The sequence below is a fragment of the Harpia harpyja genome, chromosome 5 (assembly GCF_026419915.1).
Source record: "Harpia harpyja isolate bHarHar1 chromosome 5, bHarHar1 primary haplotype, whole genome shotgun sequence".
NCBI lineage: Eukaryota > Metazoa > Chordata > Aves > Accipitriformes > Accipitridae > Harpia > Harpia harpyja.
In genome coordinates, this window is record NC_068944.1 from 10,863,501 (window position 1) to 10,881,602 (window position 18,102).

At 42.4% G+C, this 18,102-nt stretch overlaps 1 protein-coding gene across 1 annotated transcript in view; it reads right to left on the bottom strand.

Annotated features, from left to right (window-relative positions):
• Positions 1 to 461: 461 nt before the first annotated feature.
• The window catches only part of PARD6G (par-6 family cell polarity regulator gamma), a 68,326-nt gene continuing 50,685 nt past the window's right edge, over positions 462 to 18,102 (bottom strand). Inside the window, exon 3 of the mRNA XM_052788505.1 lies at positions 462 to 3,295. Coding sequence (XP_052644465.1) covers positions 2,436 to 3,295 — 860 coding nt within the window. The 3' untranslated portion in view covers positions 462 to 2,435. The remainder of the gene's footprint in view (positions 3,296 to 18,102) is intronic.

An 18,102-nucleotide genomic window follows, 5' to 3' on the forward strand; every position in this document is an offset into this window, starting at 1 on the left:
CACGGTGCCCGCGTTCCCTCCGCCACCCGCGTTTTTAAAGGCCCGTTCAACAACAATCTGATCCGGATGCGTGAAACCCCAACGGCTCGGCCGCGTTTCCGCACGGGGGGGTGCCGGCGGTAAACGGCTGAACGGGGAAATGAGTTCGTCCTAAAAAGACTGCCCCAGGGCCTCAAAGGGACGAGGGCTGAAGGAAGCCGTGCCATGAGGAGCGTAGCAAACTGCTCGATTCCCACAGGAATCAGGGTGGCAGCACCAGCCAGTAGAAGCAGTACTGGGAAAAAACACGACGGGATGAAAGTTGGTCTCAGTAAGAGCAAGCGGCGGAATGGGACTGAGAAAAGCACTATTAAAATGGTTATGTATTTGAAGAGTCATCAAAATCGGGTATCTTGTTTCCACAGGGAGGGGAGAGAGTCCCACAGCAAGCTGTGCTTGAGGACAGGGGAAAGGATAGAGCGTAGAAGTAAGACAGTGCACATTTTATTGCAGACAGGTCACATTTTCATCAGTTAAGGTAAAATGAGTAACTTCAGCTAGGCAAATCCACTTATTCATAAAAGTAGTCTTATTGAAGGTGTAACAAAATTTTCATGGACATGGTCTGATTGACTGAAGCATATCCAGCTATTCCTTTTTTTTTTTTTTTTTTTACTGCACCAGTAATCAGATTTTTTAAAAAAATGAAAACCTTTGGTAAAGTACAAACACAGTTTTAAGATGAACAGGATCAATGTTCCATTCTTACTGTGCTGGGAAAAATAAGTACAGCTCTATAACTGCTGTGATGCCTAGAAGAGGTTTAATTAGAGTAAGTGAAAGAATTTTAAAATAAACTTTTAAAGCAAATCTAAAAGAAACAAACTAAGTTCAATGTCCCAAACTTATTTAACAATGAGCAGAAGACTGGTTGTTCCACAGGTATTCTAAATTAGCGACAATGAATTAGTCCGCACATCCTTTGTCCAGCCATTACAGATTCCAGAATGGAATGTAATTTTTTTCAAACCAAGACTTCTGAATTTTCATATCCATACAATATTTAAGAAATGTCTATTCCACCATATAAAAAAGCTTTAATGTACTACAAAGTTAAAAAGAAAATGACACAAGCTAAAAGTAGAAAAATACATTGTAAAACATTTATAATTTTTGTTCCTTACACTGATCAAGATATAACAAAATACTTTAGACCACTTTCATAAATTCATGGCATTTTCAGAAGCAGACAGTTATCGACTCAACAGTCACTGGTTACCCACTAGCCAGCATCCAGTAAAGATGTCTGACCATAGCAAACATCCAGTATATTTTAAGTTTCTAGAAATCCTGTGTAGACATTAAGCTTTATTACTAGAAGAGTCCAAAAATAACAGAACTATTCTAAGTTAGGTTTGGCAGTCAGTCAGCATCCCTCCTCTGTACAGCAATCAGCCAACCTTTTGTAAGGAAAGACCTTGCGGATTTAGGTTGCCGCAAAGGTACAGCAAGGACTCGTGTCAGCTCTGAGGTGAAGGGGACAGTCCTAGCACACTCCTCCACTTTTGTTGCCTTCCCGCTTGCATCCCTAAAATTCACATGAACCATGATACTGAAAAAACAGAGATGATGGGAAAAAAGAGGTATTATCTAATAAATATCGAAAAGGAATACATTTACACATAACGGTGCTGAACCTAGTTTTAAGCCCTTATTGTCATGTTTTTCTTTCCCCACGCAGCACACGCCTATGCTGCAGACAGGCCTGCCTCTGACCAGCAGGTGGTGGTGATCTCACAGCAATAACACCAACACCGCCTCCTTAGGCTTTTAAAAACATCTATATAGATGAGAGTTTCATTTGGAAAATGCATTTGCAGCATCTCCCTAACGTTGTTACCAGAGTAGGAAACTGCTACTTTTATAGAGCTTGTCTGGATTAGACATAAGTTTGCAAATATGGTGTAAACAAGTTAGTGGAAGGTCTTTATGTAACAGTAGAAGATCGGATGGCTATTAAGAAGCACTCTCTTTAAACTGGTATTAGAAGAAAACCAGATTCCACTTCAAATAGACATATCTGTTACTATTAAAATCTAATTCATATACATGCATGTATAAATACATCCACCCATGCATTCAAACCCAAGTATGTAGCACTGCCATTGGTAGCCTACAAGACTACTTAGATTTATACCAACTAAAACAAATCTGTGTTCTCACTTTAGGGCTGGGACATAAACCAGGTTTTACACTCTGGCTTTCTCTTGACAAATTTTGCAGTGCATGACAGTTTTATGTCTAACTCCAGATGTCACATTTCCTAGAAAGCAACAATTTTCTGCACCCGTGAGGTCTATGAAAATATCAGCTCTCCGTTTTGTGCATAACATGTTGCAAGAGTCAATTGTCCCAATTGGCACTTAAGACTGAAAGGAGAGTTGCAGGAATTGCTACTAAAGTGTAATGACTGTTCCATCCTCCTCGATACCTCCTCTGGGGATAACCAGACTGTGTCGGGGATCAGTTTTTAAGGAACTGAGTAATTTGTGGATGTTGCCGTTGCTTTCTCGGCCAGAGTTGTTGTTGAGCACCAGGTCCCTTTGAAGTCTGTGGCTAAGGCTGCTGCCGTTGATTCGAGAGAGGCTACTGGAAGTAAGGCTGTGCAGTTTAGGAATGTGCTGTGGCTCCAGACCACCCTCGATGACAATGTCAGCCTCTTCATCACTCTCCATTTCATCAGGGTGGAAGTTCTGCAGCACGTGGGATGTAGGCAAGCTATGGTGACTCGCAGTGCTGTCTGTAGACTGGCCAGAGCTACCAGACATCCTACTGCTTCGAATAATATTGTTCCTCTGGTTTGCTGGCTTGACCGTGATAATAAGATTATGGCTGTTGGCAATCATCATATCTGTGACTTGGTCGAGAGTCTTTCCTGCTACTTCAATGCCATTAACTTCCAGGACTTCATCATTCACAGCCAGCAAGCCTGTGCTTTCTGCTAAGCCTCCAGGAACCATACGAGAGATGAAGATACCGGGTACTTTTTCGAGTCCATGAGGAGTAACCCTTACGCTGGTGCCGTCGCGAATGTAAAATCCTAAGGGTTTCTCACACCCATGTCGATACAGCCTCACCCTCCTGTGTGTTTCAGGAAGAATGTCCACATCGATTATGGAAGACACTGGTCTAAAATCATGAGGCATGCTAATGTTAATGTGAGGACGCCGGCGGAGGTTGTCATTGCGGAGTGTCACCAGGGCCTTCTTCTTCCTCGATAGTGTGTTGGTCCCAAAATTACTGTAGTCCACTTCATCTGAAAGAGAAACAGTACCAATGTATCAACCAAACAGAGAATAATTCCATCTACAGGGCATTTTCCTCTTAAATCTGGTTCAGTGAAGCCACACTCCTCATCGTATGGAAAAAAAAAAAAAAATCAAATGAATTCTTCCACTTACTCTAACCTTTGTTTCATTTTATGTCCATCAGCACATCATTCAGAACGAATGAGTTCTTTTCAATGACTACCAGTATTTCTTCCATATTTTGAGGGAAAAAGACTTCTGATTCTCAACTCCTGTTGTCAGCTGTGCAATTACTTGTAGCTGCAGGCCTGATACACCATCTTAGATGTGAGACTGTATTTGCAGAGCTGGATTGTAATTTTACACATACATCTTGAGTGGGCAAGGAGTGTATACACATTCCTAACCTAAAAGGCTGAATCAGGGAGTATTTTAATATCCAATACACAGCCTTAACTGATAGCAGACCTTAAGTACAAACATGAAAGCAGGGCATGAGAGAGTAGTTGGATATATGTTTTTAGCCTAGCCTTTTTTAGTAAGGGATTTATGTTACTATGCATCTCTCAGTACAGCACTTCTCTCTTTGGAATATTTTACTTCATTTCAGCTGAATTTGACAGCAATAAGAAGTGCTAAAAAAGGATCACAGAACAGACACAGACTCACACACGCACTCTTGCCCTTGAGAGGAAGATCCACAGAAAAGCAGCCTTTCTAGGGTCTGCTCTTTAAGGAATTATTTAAGTATGTCACGCTCTCTGTAGTAGTATCTCAAGGGCATGTGCAAAGTGATCAACTTTAAATCAGTCAAGTAATAGGACAAGTTATTCCATATAAGAAGCTCACATTGTGCTTTGCATAACAAATACTTAGTCATGAAGTTGTTAGTGTACAAGATGAGTCACTGCATTTCACATTAAAAATACTGTGCATATTTTAAACATGAAGCATGCACTAGCTGGAAAATTTTTTCACCGGGAGTTTAAGCATGCTAACACTTTCCAGATAAACTAACAGACTTTCAGTTTATTCTGCCACTGAAGATGATCAGTAAAACACAAAAGTACAATTATAGAACTGCCACTAAGAAAATCTTCTCTCCAACAAATTAACCTTGCATAGTAATGTTTGAGAAAGTAAGACAATGCCTCTACCTGATAAAGGTTGGAAAAAAAAAAAGTATTAGTAAAAACAAACTTATAATTACATTTTTTATTTCTTGCAAGGTCTCATTTTCAAGTCAGCTTTCAAGGCATATTATTGACAGGCTTCAATTAAGTGACATTAAGTTAGACAACTCAAAGACACTAAAAAAAAGTGCTAAGCAGCAAACTGATCTAACTGAGCCTGCTTGGAGCAGGGTGTTGGTTTAGCTGGCCTCCAGAGGTCCCTTCCAGCCTAAATTATTCTATGATCCTACATAGTCCTTTGGGCTGGAAAAAAAAAACATTTGAAGACTTCAGAAAGACTATTTCTGCGTTCTCCTGTAACTTATTTACACTGGATATGCTAACACTGAGGGCATCACGAGGCATCTAGAAAGTCATCCTGAAGGAAAAGCTTCTGTGAAATAAAGATACTCCTTGGACAAGTTTGTCATGTTTAACTTCACACTTGCCTCTTCTCACTCCTCCCAGGCCCTTCAGAGCCATACCAACCGCACAGGCCCTACTGTGTTATTTAGACTGGTGAGGCACAAGACTGGAAGTCCTTAAAATCACCCAAAAACGAGAAGCTCCCAGCTGGTTCCTGGAAGTGTATTCACAGACTGTGTGGAGATGGCACCTTCTCAAGTCCACCTGGTGAACAGAGTCAGTGCAGTGTCTACTCTTTTGAATGCACAAGCCACCTGTGGCAGCCAAAGCCAGCTATTATCCTTTTTCTTTCATCAACAGGATCACCATCTACATTCACCTAGTCTTTAAGTTTTGATGGATGATTTTGAAGGTTGGCGACAAATATTTTTTCCCTGTAAAGTATGGGCCCCACAAGAGATGTCTTTCATCACCACAGTCTCAAACACTGCGCCCTGCTCACCCTCACAATTCACTGATAAATTTCTGTGACAGTCCTATAAAAACAACTTGGGGATTCAGGTTTAGAATCGAAATTCTTCCTCACTTGAAAAATAGCACTGTAGAATAGGAGCACTGTATCTTAAAGCCCAAGACAACCTTTATCCCAAAATTTCAGTTTAAGATGGCAATTAAAGTTACACATGGGTTTATACGTTGAAGACTGTCTCTTGCAGTAGTGGCAAACCAAACTCAAAGCAAAAGCTGGATCCCTTAAATACTCAGATAATTAGGTTGGTGAGTGCAGTTCATTGCACTGCAGGTAAAATGAAACACATGCCCTAGTTATCCATCTCTTCCCTGAAAGCAGCCAGGTAACTGTTCTCTCCCTTTCTCTCTATGTTAGTATATTAATACTGAATTACTTTAAGGCAGACTTGCAAAAGCTTTACCAAATAATTCACCTGGGAAGATCTGACAACACTGTTTTCCTCCCCTTAAATTAACAGCCCAGAGAGTTAACTCTTCACAACACGCAAGTTTGTGATAAAGTAGTAATGTCACAGAAGTATGATGGTCCTCCTGACACACATAGGTCATTTCTGAAGCAGCTTCCTTTGGCTGAACCACCACCAGGGCAATGGCACAAAAGTGGTTGTTTTGTGCCTGTGACCTCCTCACCTGTGCACAGCTCACTAATCTGCCTCCCCAGATGATTGCCAGCATTCCTAACCTCTGAGCAGCTTCAAAACAACCACCTCCTTTAATAACAAAAAGCCCAGCTTACCACAAAAATGCTATCTTTTTCCTCCAAACATGAACCAGGCAGAAGCATGGATTACATTACAACTGATATAGACTACTTTCAGTGTTGGACCACTGACCATTCTTGGATTTCGTATTTCAGGGCTGGAGCACATTAAAAAAAATGAAGTCTATGTCCTGTTGATGACTGGATTTTTTTTTTTAAAAGTGCCAGGCATTAGTTTCCAACTCTGACCCTAAAAAGGATTATGTAGGAGAAAGATGAAGTCCCAATTTTAACAGGTAAAACTGTTAAAACATATTATAGGTTGGAGAAATGAGAGCTAATTTGGAGATCTTTTAAGAAAAAAATACCGATTAACTCTATTTTCTAGAAAAAGTTCAAGTACAGAATACACGTTCCTTGACAATACAGGGATTATTACGTTACTTGTATTGAAGATGACCTGCTCACTAGCAGTTACACTCACTTGGGACATCACCTTAGAATGAAAAAAAGTAAAAATAAAAAAAAAAAACACAGAACAAAACAGCTACCCCCTGATGCTATTTAGAGCCACTACTCTTGCTGCAGGAATAAAGCAAAGTTTCTCTACTGAAGTTTAACATCAGCTGGTGCTGTGGCAGCAGAAAGTCATCAATCCCTAGCACAATGGAAAAAAAAATTTCCTTCCTCATGAGGGAACTGGGAGAAGTCAGCCAACATCACTCACTTTTATCAACTACAGGGTGGTCACACAGTGGTGTATTACCTATTTCCAGTAATAAACTGCTCAGGTGGCATGTGTCAGACTGAAATGAAAACTGTATCATTGCATAATTTACAATGACACACTTTTAATGAAGGTCAGCAACTTCTTGTTAGGTTTTGAGTTTCTCACCATATAGGATTTCAAGCAGAAATGCCACTTCAGCTAATGAAACAGACTGTGCTTGATGCCAGGTCTCAGTGAAGACCAGTATATATCATATGGAACCAGACAGAGCTCATTTTTCCTGTTTCATTTGTTGCAATATCAAATTCTCCTTTTGCAGAGCAAAAAGTTTACAGAAATCTGCATGCATACTGGCAGGAGAAGTGCCATCAAGTGGCACATCTGAACAGTGCTTAAAGCCTCGTATTTTACAGGGTGTCATGTTTTCCTATGTCTTGAATGAGGCTGGAGTGAAATGTTACATGCAGGTGACAGAGGGAGAATTAGTCTTTTAGGTGCTGAATATGACCCCCATTTCTTAGAATGGGGCAGATTACATGCAGCATTTTCATGTACAAGAGTTAGTGCTTTCAGACAAAGACGTACTATGAACTGGACTGCTAATCCTGGATAACCACTAAACTTTGGAAGGCTTGGACCTGAATTTTACTTGTGCCCATAATTTGCTTCCTACTGAAAATACTGTTCCTGTAAAAAGAGGTGAAGAAGAACATTTACCATAGTTGGAGAAGGACTCCTCAACTTTCCAGTTCTCTCCTACCTGAAACTGCAACCCAAAGCTATGCAAAAAAATACCTCAAACTCTTCTGTAGGCACCGAATATTATTGCAACTCTTTTCCCAGAAAGCTTCAGTTTTTGGTACATTTTAAGAAACATTTTGTTATCTGGCAATGAGTTACATAAAACCTTAAGTATTTTGGCTGCCTCCTTTCTGTTAATATGTGCTTTTTTTTTTTTTTTTAATAGAGTTGTCACTACCTACTTACCCATGAGGACCTTCCTGTTAGAGAAGATATATGCTACAGATCTCTTCACACACAGATATACCTGTGCTCACTTTCTTGACAACAGTGGTGGTGGTGAGTCTGGGTTTGGTTTTTGTTGTTTTTTTTAAAACTGGTGGATCTACCTCCACCTATCCAGCAACAGTAAAACCCATTAAAGTAGGTTTTCACTTCCAAGCATGGATGTTTTACTATCAGAATATTTTTTTTTAAATATATCTGGAAAGTTATAGATGGCAACACCTTCGAGGTACTCTTCTAACAATCCTGTAGTCAACCTGTGACTTTACAGAATACATTATACCTTCCTGGTGGGCATCATGAATCCTATCATTAAGTCATACAGTACATAGCAGCAAAGCATACTTAAAGGGCTATTTATAAGGGAAAGAAAACTGCTTAAAGCATCTGGTTGTAGCCAAAAGAGTATTGTATTTCTTTAATTTACATGAAACAAGAAATTACAGACCTTCTGAAAAAACCACCAGGAGCACCACTCCCACTGCTTGGACAGCTGCTTTTCATAGGAACTGCCTGCCAGATGAAATACCAAAGCTTAGCCAGATAAGATTGTATAAACAAGCTGAATTCCACAGAGAAGCAGACTGCCAGGCTCCTATAGGAACAGTTCATTTCAGACTCTACGTTTTCAGTGTACATGCACTCATGGCTTATTATTTCCTCTGGGAACTGTGGAACATTAGTTGACAGGTCTGGAAAGTACTTCAAAGACCAAATTACTTCCACTAGGGAGAGCAGCACTTCAGGCAGCTTGGGAAGGAGGCCAATGAGTCATTAATAGTGAAGGGTAACCCCTCCATCCAACAAATCTCTATTACTGAGCATTCAAATTAGCAGCAGTCACAAAACCATTTCAAGGGAACGTGTCATGTTTAACCCTTCTACCTTTCTGTGTCCCAGCTACAAAACACTGTCTGTGTTTGACACAAGTTGCATTCAGTGTCTATTTTCTCAGAAAGATCAAAACCAGAAGCATTTGTGAAAGCAATCAGACAACAAATAAGCTGGCAGTCTCTCATTTGTGACCTGTAAGGCTGACCACATGCAAAGGGATTTAAAGAGGAAACAGATATGAAGTGAACTATGGCTTGGGGGGAGGTCCAGTGCCAATATCACTCATCAAGGAGTATTTAATGGGGGGAAAAATAAGGTTATCTGAATGCTAACATTGCATTCAGTGTGTTACAGGAATATTAAAAAAATCCAGCTATTGCTGCTGCCAGCAACCTCTGGGTGAACCAATCTGAAAAATACATAGTAGGTAAAGTAGTTGTAGCTGCTGTTCCATCAAAAGTCAAGTAATATATCCCACACGTGCACAGACACACACACTCTCACTCCTCTCTCCCCCTTCATATCACTGTATCACAAGGAACTGGACACAATCTCATCAACGTTTAGAAGACTACCTAAACGTTACAGTTTATCTATGACATTCAACAGGGCTTTTGAAGCACAAACAAGATCAAAAGGGACAAATTCAAATTAACAAGAGAGCACATTATCCTTGATATCCTTAATCTCAATCCTTTAGTTTCTAAACGAAAGCTTTCTAAAAACTTGTTTGTAAACTGTAAACTCAATGACATATTTTTGAAAACAAATTTCACCAAGTAACTGCACTAGAAAGAAGATTTGAGAACACCATCCTACTCCAGTCTAGCCCCTACTAAATGTAGTAAACTGCAGTTTTGCAAAAGGCAACGTTCCTTCTATAGTGATTCAGTATTAAAAAGATAAATTTGCATTCCTACTTCGGAAGTGTTCATTAGTAGGTTAGAACTAAAATCTGAGAAACACAAATGTGTCTCTCTACTCCCAACATGTTTATAAACGTAAAACATCCTACCCTTTTTGAAGAAAGTGAACGTTATTTTGTTCCTTGGTTTAGCGTGTTACAGCAAGCAAAAGTATAATTGCATTAGGCTCAGGCTCTCTTTACGGTGTCGGACATGCATAAGAAACTTTTTTAGGCCGCTTGCCTTGAGGATGGAGACAACCCCTTGGGAATTTAGCCTGCGCTGCTGGTGTGGCCTGTGCACTTCTCACTGCCTGTCATCAGAGGCCACTGTTCCCTTGCTGAATCTCTTCCCTTCTCAGCAGAAGGCTCTTTACTTTTGACTTGCTGCACTGCTCCAAAGGAGCAGGAGTTGTTGTTCGACCTGCAAGTTTGCTCCATGAAACAAGGGAGGTCTTTAGAGAAGGGTGCTACCAAATGTAAGCAAGCACCGAGGCCTGTACCTCCTGAAGTTGTCCTCGCCCTCAGAAACATCCAAACCCAGCTCTCCAAACTAGCCCAAAAGCCAGCTATGGGACTTCAAATTTTACAGGTGATGTTGTGGATGGTGTTTACTAGGATTGTATTTACTAGGATTGTCAGTGTCTTCTTCCTCTAAGTTTCATATATGACTCCTCTTCTACTCTAAAACATGACAGAAACAGCCCTTTCCCCTTGTTTCCTTCCACAAACCACATTATGCCAAGGTTATGTTATTGCAGCATTAGAAAATTGTGGGGTTTGAGCTCTGGCTTCACTGTTGTTTTTATTTTTTTAAAGTATTAGTTAATATTTCCCTCTTCCTGCAGGGGGTCAGTGGGAAGTTAGGGGAAGTTGTGTTTCTCTTGCACATCTCAGCCACCAATCATTATTATGTTCATCCCAAGGTCGCAGGTGCTGCTATGGAGGCTTTATTGGTGAGATGGTTTCCCCGGCCAGTCAGCGCTGAGCAGACACCCAGTAATGGGTCGGTGATACATGCAGAGAGTCATAGCATCACCTGTAAGCAGCTCTCCTGCAGGTCAGAGCCTGACAAATAAAGCCTAACACCATGCACCCAACAACTCCCAGCAGCCATCAAAAATTGTATTCACTCAGCTGATGGTATCAAAATGGGAGGGCTATCAATCCTATTCAAAGATGGTGGGGGCGAGGGGGAAGGAAAAAAAATCACCCCCCAAAACCCAGAACCACCAGTCTCCAACCTATAATTACATGCAATCTCTTCAGCAAGTCATCATTATAAACTTCAATGTTTAAAGTTATTAAAAAGCAACCCTTTAATTATTTTATTTCACCCACTCAATTTTTGACCTCCAACAAACACACTTTCCTATTCACTCAGAAGATCAGGCAATTGAGGGGAGCACCATTTGCTCCCCATACAGGCACAAAGAGAGTATCTTCTTTCCAAAAGAAAATGTGTACATGTTACACAAAGCAAAACAAAGTGAAATGAGAGACTAAACTATAATAACTCGTACTATGCACTGCAGATCAGTAAAAATCTTGTTAGTGACACAAAAAAGCCGTGGATTTAATTGCGTATTCTGTGAGTATCGAATATAACTGTTTCCCAACTGCTAGTAGAAAAATAGTTACTTTTTGCACAAGTCTAAAATGTGGAAGGTAAGAAAGATAAACAGAGTTGACAGATTGAACCAAAGAAGAAATTCAGGAGAATACCATTCTCTTTTTCACAGCTGCAATATTTGGAAAAACACCACAAGTAATGAAAAAAACAAAAAAAAATTCACCGCAGAATCATATTCATTCAGAAAACAAATTTTATACCTCTGACAGGAAACAAAAGTTTTTGTCTCATAGTAGTCTCAGAAGAAGCTGCAAATGAAGCTTGGAAAGGCAACACACGAGGCTGTACAAAATAAAGGTAGTGTATTTGTACTAGAGTATTTACATAGCCATAGGTCAAAGGAAAAGGTTTTGAAAAGCTGCAGTACTGAACCTGATCAGAACCATCATCCTGCAGACCCTGATATTAAAACACAGCCTTTTCCTCCTTTCAGAAGTAACTTCATCAGCATCGAAGGCCATTTCAGGGCTCTGCTCAACAGCTAGCAGAGGTGAGCCACACCAGGAACGCAGGACCTGTATTATCCAGCCAACACAGCTTGCGGCTCGCCCAAGGGAAACTGAATCTAACCTGGTATTTCATACTCCCTCCTGCTGCTTTCTACCATGTACCCTCACCTTCTCTGCCAGGTGCTCTCCTCCTCTCCAATCCAAAGTGATCCTCCCTTCCCAGCTAAAAGCAAAACCGATGGTGATCAAGAATTGTCTATTATCCTGTGTTCAGGTAACTGCTAATCACATTTCTGTAGCACGCAAGTGGTTTTTCTGTTCGAAAGGAAAAGTTATCCCAGAGCTGGGAGCACTAGTAGCTTATTCAAAGGTGGCAACGGGGACATTGAGTTGTTGCAAACATTAAATCTGTGAGATACAAGGGTACTACCGAGACAGACTGTTTTCTGTTCTGAAGTAATTCTTTCTCATGCATTCTTTTGCTGAGTAACACCTTATTCATCCCAAGCTAGTTCAGACAGGCAAGCTAGGAAGCGCCTTTTCGCTTATACTTCTAAGTTCCCAGTAAAAATAACTAGAAAAGAAATCCCCAAACTGTGGAGAAATTAATATTTAATGAAGATTTAAGTCTCAAAGAAATAAATAGTGGTCTTTACCCTGGATTGTTCTAAAAAGTTGCTACCACATCTTCTCAAAGAAAGATGTGGTTTTACGCAGTTAAAATTCTTCTAGGATGTATTTTCTCTCTTCAAAAAAAAAAGGACGCAATCATGTTTTTATAGCTTCACTGTTGTGGTGTGATAATACCACATACATCCTGCAATGGGGGGAAGGGAGAGAAAAACATTTACAGTGCTTTACAAAGCACTTTTCTGGTTCCTGCCTCCAAGCCGGTGGATTGTAAACAAAGTCCAGATTCTGCCTCTTATCACGGAATTAAAAAGATTTCAAAACAAGCGTGGCATGAGAAATTAATTACAACACTTGTCTTTCAAGTCGCGACCTCTGGGAGCCTCCCAAACTTTGCTGGCTGGAATCAGATTAGTCACACGATAAACACCCCTCCCGGGCCAGCCCTGCGCAGGGCTCCGCACAGCTGCACCCTCTCTCAGCAGCCCCACGCAGCCGCTGCCCCCGATGCCCCGGAGCCTCACGGCCCCGGCAAGCTCTCGCCTCCACCTGCGGCCTCCCAGATGCGCCGCGATGCCCTCCTGGCTTGGTGGGACGGGGGAAGCGGTGGGAATCCCACCCGGTTTATCTCCCGCATCCTGGTGGGACAGGAACAGGCGGCACTGCCCCAGCGCGGACGCGTTTTCGTGTCCCCTGCTCCCCAGGCTGGAGGGAGCAGGTCAGGGCGGGCAGAAGCAAGCCCGCAGGCGGGAGGAGAAGGAGCAGCACCCAGCCCTGGCAGGAGCGAGTCGGAGCCAGTCATCTTCCGCACCAAGGGAGTATGGCCAACGCAACACCATGCTTCCGACGTGGGAACGACGGGGTGGAAAACGAGCACCAAGAAGTGAAGCAAAAACCAGGGCCCACCGGGAGAAAGGAGGAGCAACCTCAAAGCGCTGCTGGTACAAAGCAGAAGAGTTGCAAGCACGTTTTATATAAATCTATTTCATGGTCTGTTTTCTAATGTGGAGGAGAAGCAAGGTCAAGATCCCAATCTAACTGCCACAATTCAAATTGCGTCTGTAATGCTTGACTTCCCCAAGTTGCCCCTCCGGCACCCTTCCTCCTTCAGAGGACAAGGCTGCTCACTTCACAAATGGAAATCATTGCTTCTTCTAGATATAAACAAAGCAGGCCAGGAAGCCCTTTCCTGATGACAGATCGCAAAGTAGTAAAAGCTGCCGGCAGAGTGCAAAATAAGATTTTTCCTGATAAACACAAGGGCACAAGCAAATGCTACTTTTCCTGAGAACTCAATCGCTCCTGCGGAGCCCCAGCCCTGTGCCAGGCAGCGCAGAGCTGACCTAGCCCACAGAGAGTGGCTGGGAAGAACTCCCCGCTTGGGGAACAAAATGCCGACCCCATCCCTAATGCACAGCTGCCCCTGACTGAACCCTGCTACTGGTGTACCCCCAGCCCGTGCCCCCAGGCTAAGGAAGGGCTGAAAAAAGTCAGTCTGAGGAGGGCTGCCTATCTGGGATTTGCCCCATGCACATCCCCCCTACAGAGCCAAGCACATGCTGGTCATCTCAGTGGAGGGAGAAGCTCCGCAATACACCTTTTTTGCAGCAACAACAGTGGATATTTAAAGACTTAAATTGTATCTCACAAGTTCTCAATGTGAAGTTGATCATAATCCCTGCAGTCTTCACCCCCTCGTATGGCACATTGCCACGTGGTACCCATAACCTCTGCTGCGATGGCAGCACTTACCTGGGCCACAGAAACATGTTACCACCTTGTTTCCTCAGCAGCCGTAACAGCATGGAGCAAGAGGGTCAGAGCAAGGCCCCCACCCCTCTTCCTCAAAAGACAGAAACAAAGCCTTGCCTAATACACAACTACCATGGCTTCTCCAGCTGAGAACAAAATACATCAGTTACTTTTAATGTTAGGCTAGCAATATCCTTCCCTGGCCATCACCAGAAAGCAAGAGGTACTTAACTCCCATCCCTCCTCTGTCAGTAAAAACTGCATGTTTTACTTACAAGCAGCTTAAAGGACCATGGCGATTCTGGCAGAAGGATCACCTGTATAGAGTTATTGGCCAAGTGATTTCCCCAACATTATTTTTATAATGCTGTATTCCTTTCTTCATGACTGGCTAGGGCTCCATGCCCAATTGTGTACACAAAGGAATTAAAGGCTGCAGCCTGGGTAAACTTTGCACCTGAGGGGACTCTCCAAGAGCTGCAGACATTAGCAGAACCTGTGTACTGGAGGGGTCCAGCCCTCAGATGACCACTAACTGGACTGTGAAGCTTCTCTTTTCCTAGTATATCAAGCACTTATCTGCAAGATTGAAAAAACAAACAAGTCAAAACACCCCAAAATACACCGCCAATGTTTAGACCACTTTAAAAACCTGGCTTCCTTCTTCAAACTATTTTTGAGATACTCCATCATTATGCGAGTGTGGTAAGCTAGTGGCTGGTGTACTTTTTCCTTTAAAAAAGTGTTTCTTCCTATGAGCACATGATACAAACAAGGGAGTGGCAGACAGGAAGTGATTATTCAGAAATGAAAGAATTAGATCAGGTTCCATGATACCAAGAACAAAACATGACACACAGCAAGTGAACCTGACATTTACTGGCTCAAATGTAAGACATTTTTTTCTTTATATACTAAATCTAATTCAGGGCTCATGTAAGCATTTTGTGTCCTTAATGCACATCAGTGTTGGCAGCTGCGAGCATCGATATGCCCCCTGGGGAGGACAAGTTAGCCCATGTATTTCACCAGCAAAGTTATACCAAACACTGCAGTACAGACCTCCAGCTTCTACCCAAACAAGTTTTTTTGAATTAAAGCATAGCTCTGACAGTAGTAGCAGCATGTCTCTGATGGCACTGCTGGTCACAGTTTGACTGGCACAGCTGCTCAGAGGTGCTAAACGCAGACACTGCTCAAGTTCAGCTCTCGTCTCCACTAATAGCAATCTCCTGCCACTATGAACAGAGCGGAGGTTCCCAGTGCCACGCTCGGGTACGCCCGGTATTCCTGCCACTGGGAATTCCCTCATGATCTCAGTTTTCCTGTTACACAGGAGATAACACTGAGTCATTACCACATTTGCTTGTTAAGTGACATTGTTGGGGTGTAGGGGCAGACATATACCCGGAAGAACATACAGTATTCACAGCCTGATCCCTGCTCTGAGTGAAGTGCACGGACTATGCCGGGACATGGCTTTTCCTGTGCCTGAAAAAATTTAAGTTGTGGCCAGACTACAGCCGTGCAACTCCTTAGCGTGCACTGGCTATTTACTACCATCGTAAGTTCCAGAAAAGTCACCTGAAAGAAAAGCATCCCACACAAGAGGGCCAATTACATAAAGCACTTTTCATCTGTGGATCCTGAAGTGCTAAAAATAAAAATTTACTGTTCATGAGGGACTAAGCTCCCATTAGAATGGTTAAGCTAAAAACCTGGAGAATACATCAGAGGTTACGCAAAGCCCAGCAGCTTTAAAGGAAGGAGGAGGGATTTGCATGGTTCAAAGGCAGGAAAGAACAGATGCAGTACGTTAGGACTTATTTTCATTACACTGCATAGCTTGTTTCCAAGAATGCTTTCAACAGAAGCATCCTTCAATACAAAAGGCAAGCGCTTGCTAAGCTGACTCGGACAAGCTTCAATACAAGCTGCGTCCCAGCCCAGAGACACTGAACTGCTACCAGTAACATCAGCTCACTGCTTATTTCTTGCCTCTAGCTGCGAGACCTTTCTCCACTTTCAGTCCCTCCTGGGGTATTACTGTGAGCAGTCCCCATATGTCTTCATGTCTTCACCCCCTCCATATGAAACGAGAATGAATTAAAAAAAAAAACAAACCCAAACAAACCACTTCTGCTTTCTTTAGACAAAAGCCCAGTGTTCCTTTTCCATGTCTTTCCTCACCTCACTCTCTTAAATTGCTAGACAGCATCAGGAATTGGCAAGATCTTTAATAATAAGATCAGGCAGTATTACTAAATCCATACTAAATTCCCACAACAGGAGCCAAATGGTGACCAAAACAAGAATTTTTATTTGATGATGCATTCTATCTTCAGAAAAAACTGTTCCAAGGACATGAAAAGTGAAGACAAATAGTTACATAAAACAAAAACACTGGCTCACAGGTTGATGTGATCAATGTGTCTTCTTGCTAAGATGCTCTTGGGGGGGGTACAAACACTCAGCACTAAGTTGTGCTGTATTTTAACATGTACTCATTAACACACTAGCTAAGGAAACAGCTTATTTGAAGTCTACCAACTCCACAAAGTTTTGCAGCTGCACCATAGAGATCAACGTTAAGAACCAACAACTCACTCTCAGGGTTAAAAAAGAAATTTGCTTTGTGCTTATGTTAAGCCTGACAGAGCTGTTTAAAGGTGGCCAAGAACGGAAGTGCAGAACCTTTGTGTTCGGTACTCGGAGGCACAGCATCAACACAAGGCACCTCCTGCAGAAACTGAAAAGATCCAAGTGCTTCCTCCCATGCTGAGGGACAGATAGAGCATCAAGGAGACAGGTTAAACAGGTTTCAAAGTTAACAACACCTGCCCTTGGCTTAGCAGCTACCACCACATTAATCCAGGGAGCTGCAGGGGTGGGGGAAAGAGAGGTGGGAAATTTTTTTCCAGGCTTCTTTTCCCTTTACCCATCCAGATCATATTTATCTGCTCAGCTCCAGTTTTTCCTTCAGGGTGGATGCAATTTAATATCCAGATCACCGTGCTAAAACTCTACACAAGATAGCTCATCTTGCCTTTGTATCAGTTCACTTCACACCAGTCAGGCCTATGGCCATGGCAAGTCATGCGATAGGTTAGTTGAAAGGAAACACCTCAAACCCTTAGTCTCCAACTTCTAATACACAGATACAGTACTGAAAGTTTAAGAAAGAAAATGGGGAAAAAGAAAAAGGCTGTGGCTACGAATCAACTCCTTGTCTGGGAAAGAAAGAAATCTGGAAAATCTTGATCCTAAGAGTATCTGAAGCATACTGAAAGAGTGGCGAGGCATTCAAGACCAGCTAGACTTGATAGGTACCAAAAAGCCAGTCGATGGAAGGGAGAATCTCATTTGTAACACACATTTCTCCTGGGAAAGCACCACCGTCCTGTTTGGTTTTATGCCTCTTGTGTCAGATCAGTCAAAGGCCAATGTAAAGCTAACATGCCAGATTTCACATCACCTGCTTGCCCAAACAGCTGGGGAAACTGTTTTAGCTGAGCTCTGCTCTTTCGCTCGCTTCAGATTGTTGTGTTAATTAAAAAGTCTTGCTCTTGTGTTACACGGCCCACAGGAAGCGAGGAGGAGATTCCTAGCTTTATATTCATGTTAGTCAATAGCTCCCAGCGCTCTCACCGCTGCTACGCACAGAGCCAGCATTGCGCTGTCGGTTTGACAGGCTGTGGGAGGATGCTGCGTAGGAGACTCGTCACATTATGCAGAGTCAGCCCGAGCTCCTTCACAATGGGAGCTTTCTGCAGAAGCGCAACCTAAAAACCTCCCGAAAACTACAGGACCATCTAAGTAAATTTCCCAAACAGAGAGCCAGCCCCACAAAAATCCACTTGATAAACAAAAGGGAGTTGCTAGCTGGCGAGTTACTGGATATGGATGTGTCACCTTTGGGTTCACCCCAACCCCTAACCTAACAAGTAAGTAAAAAATATTACTGTTGTCACCTCCAAGCTTAGACTTAAGAATTTCCATCTTGGAAGCGCTACAAGAAGTGAGTCACTCTATATACCTTGGCAGTGATTTGCAAGCCAACAGGGAATATCCAGAAGGAAATAATGTCA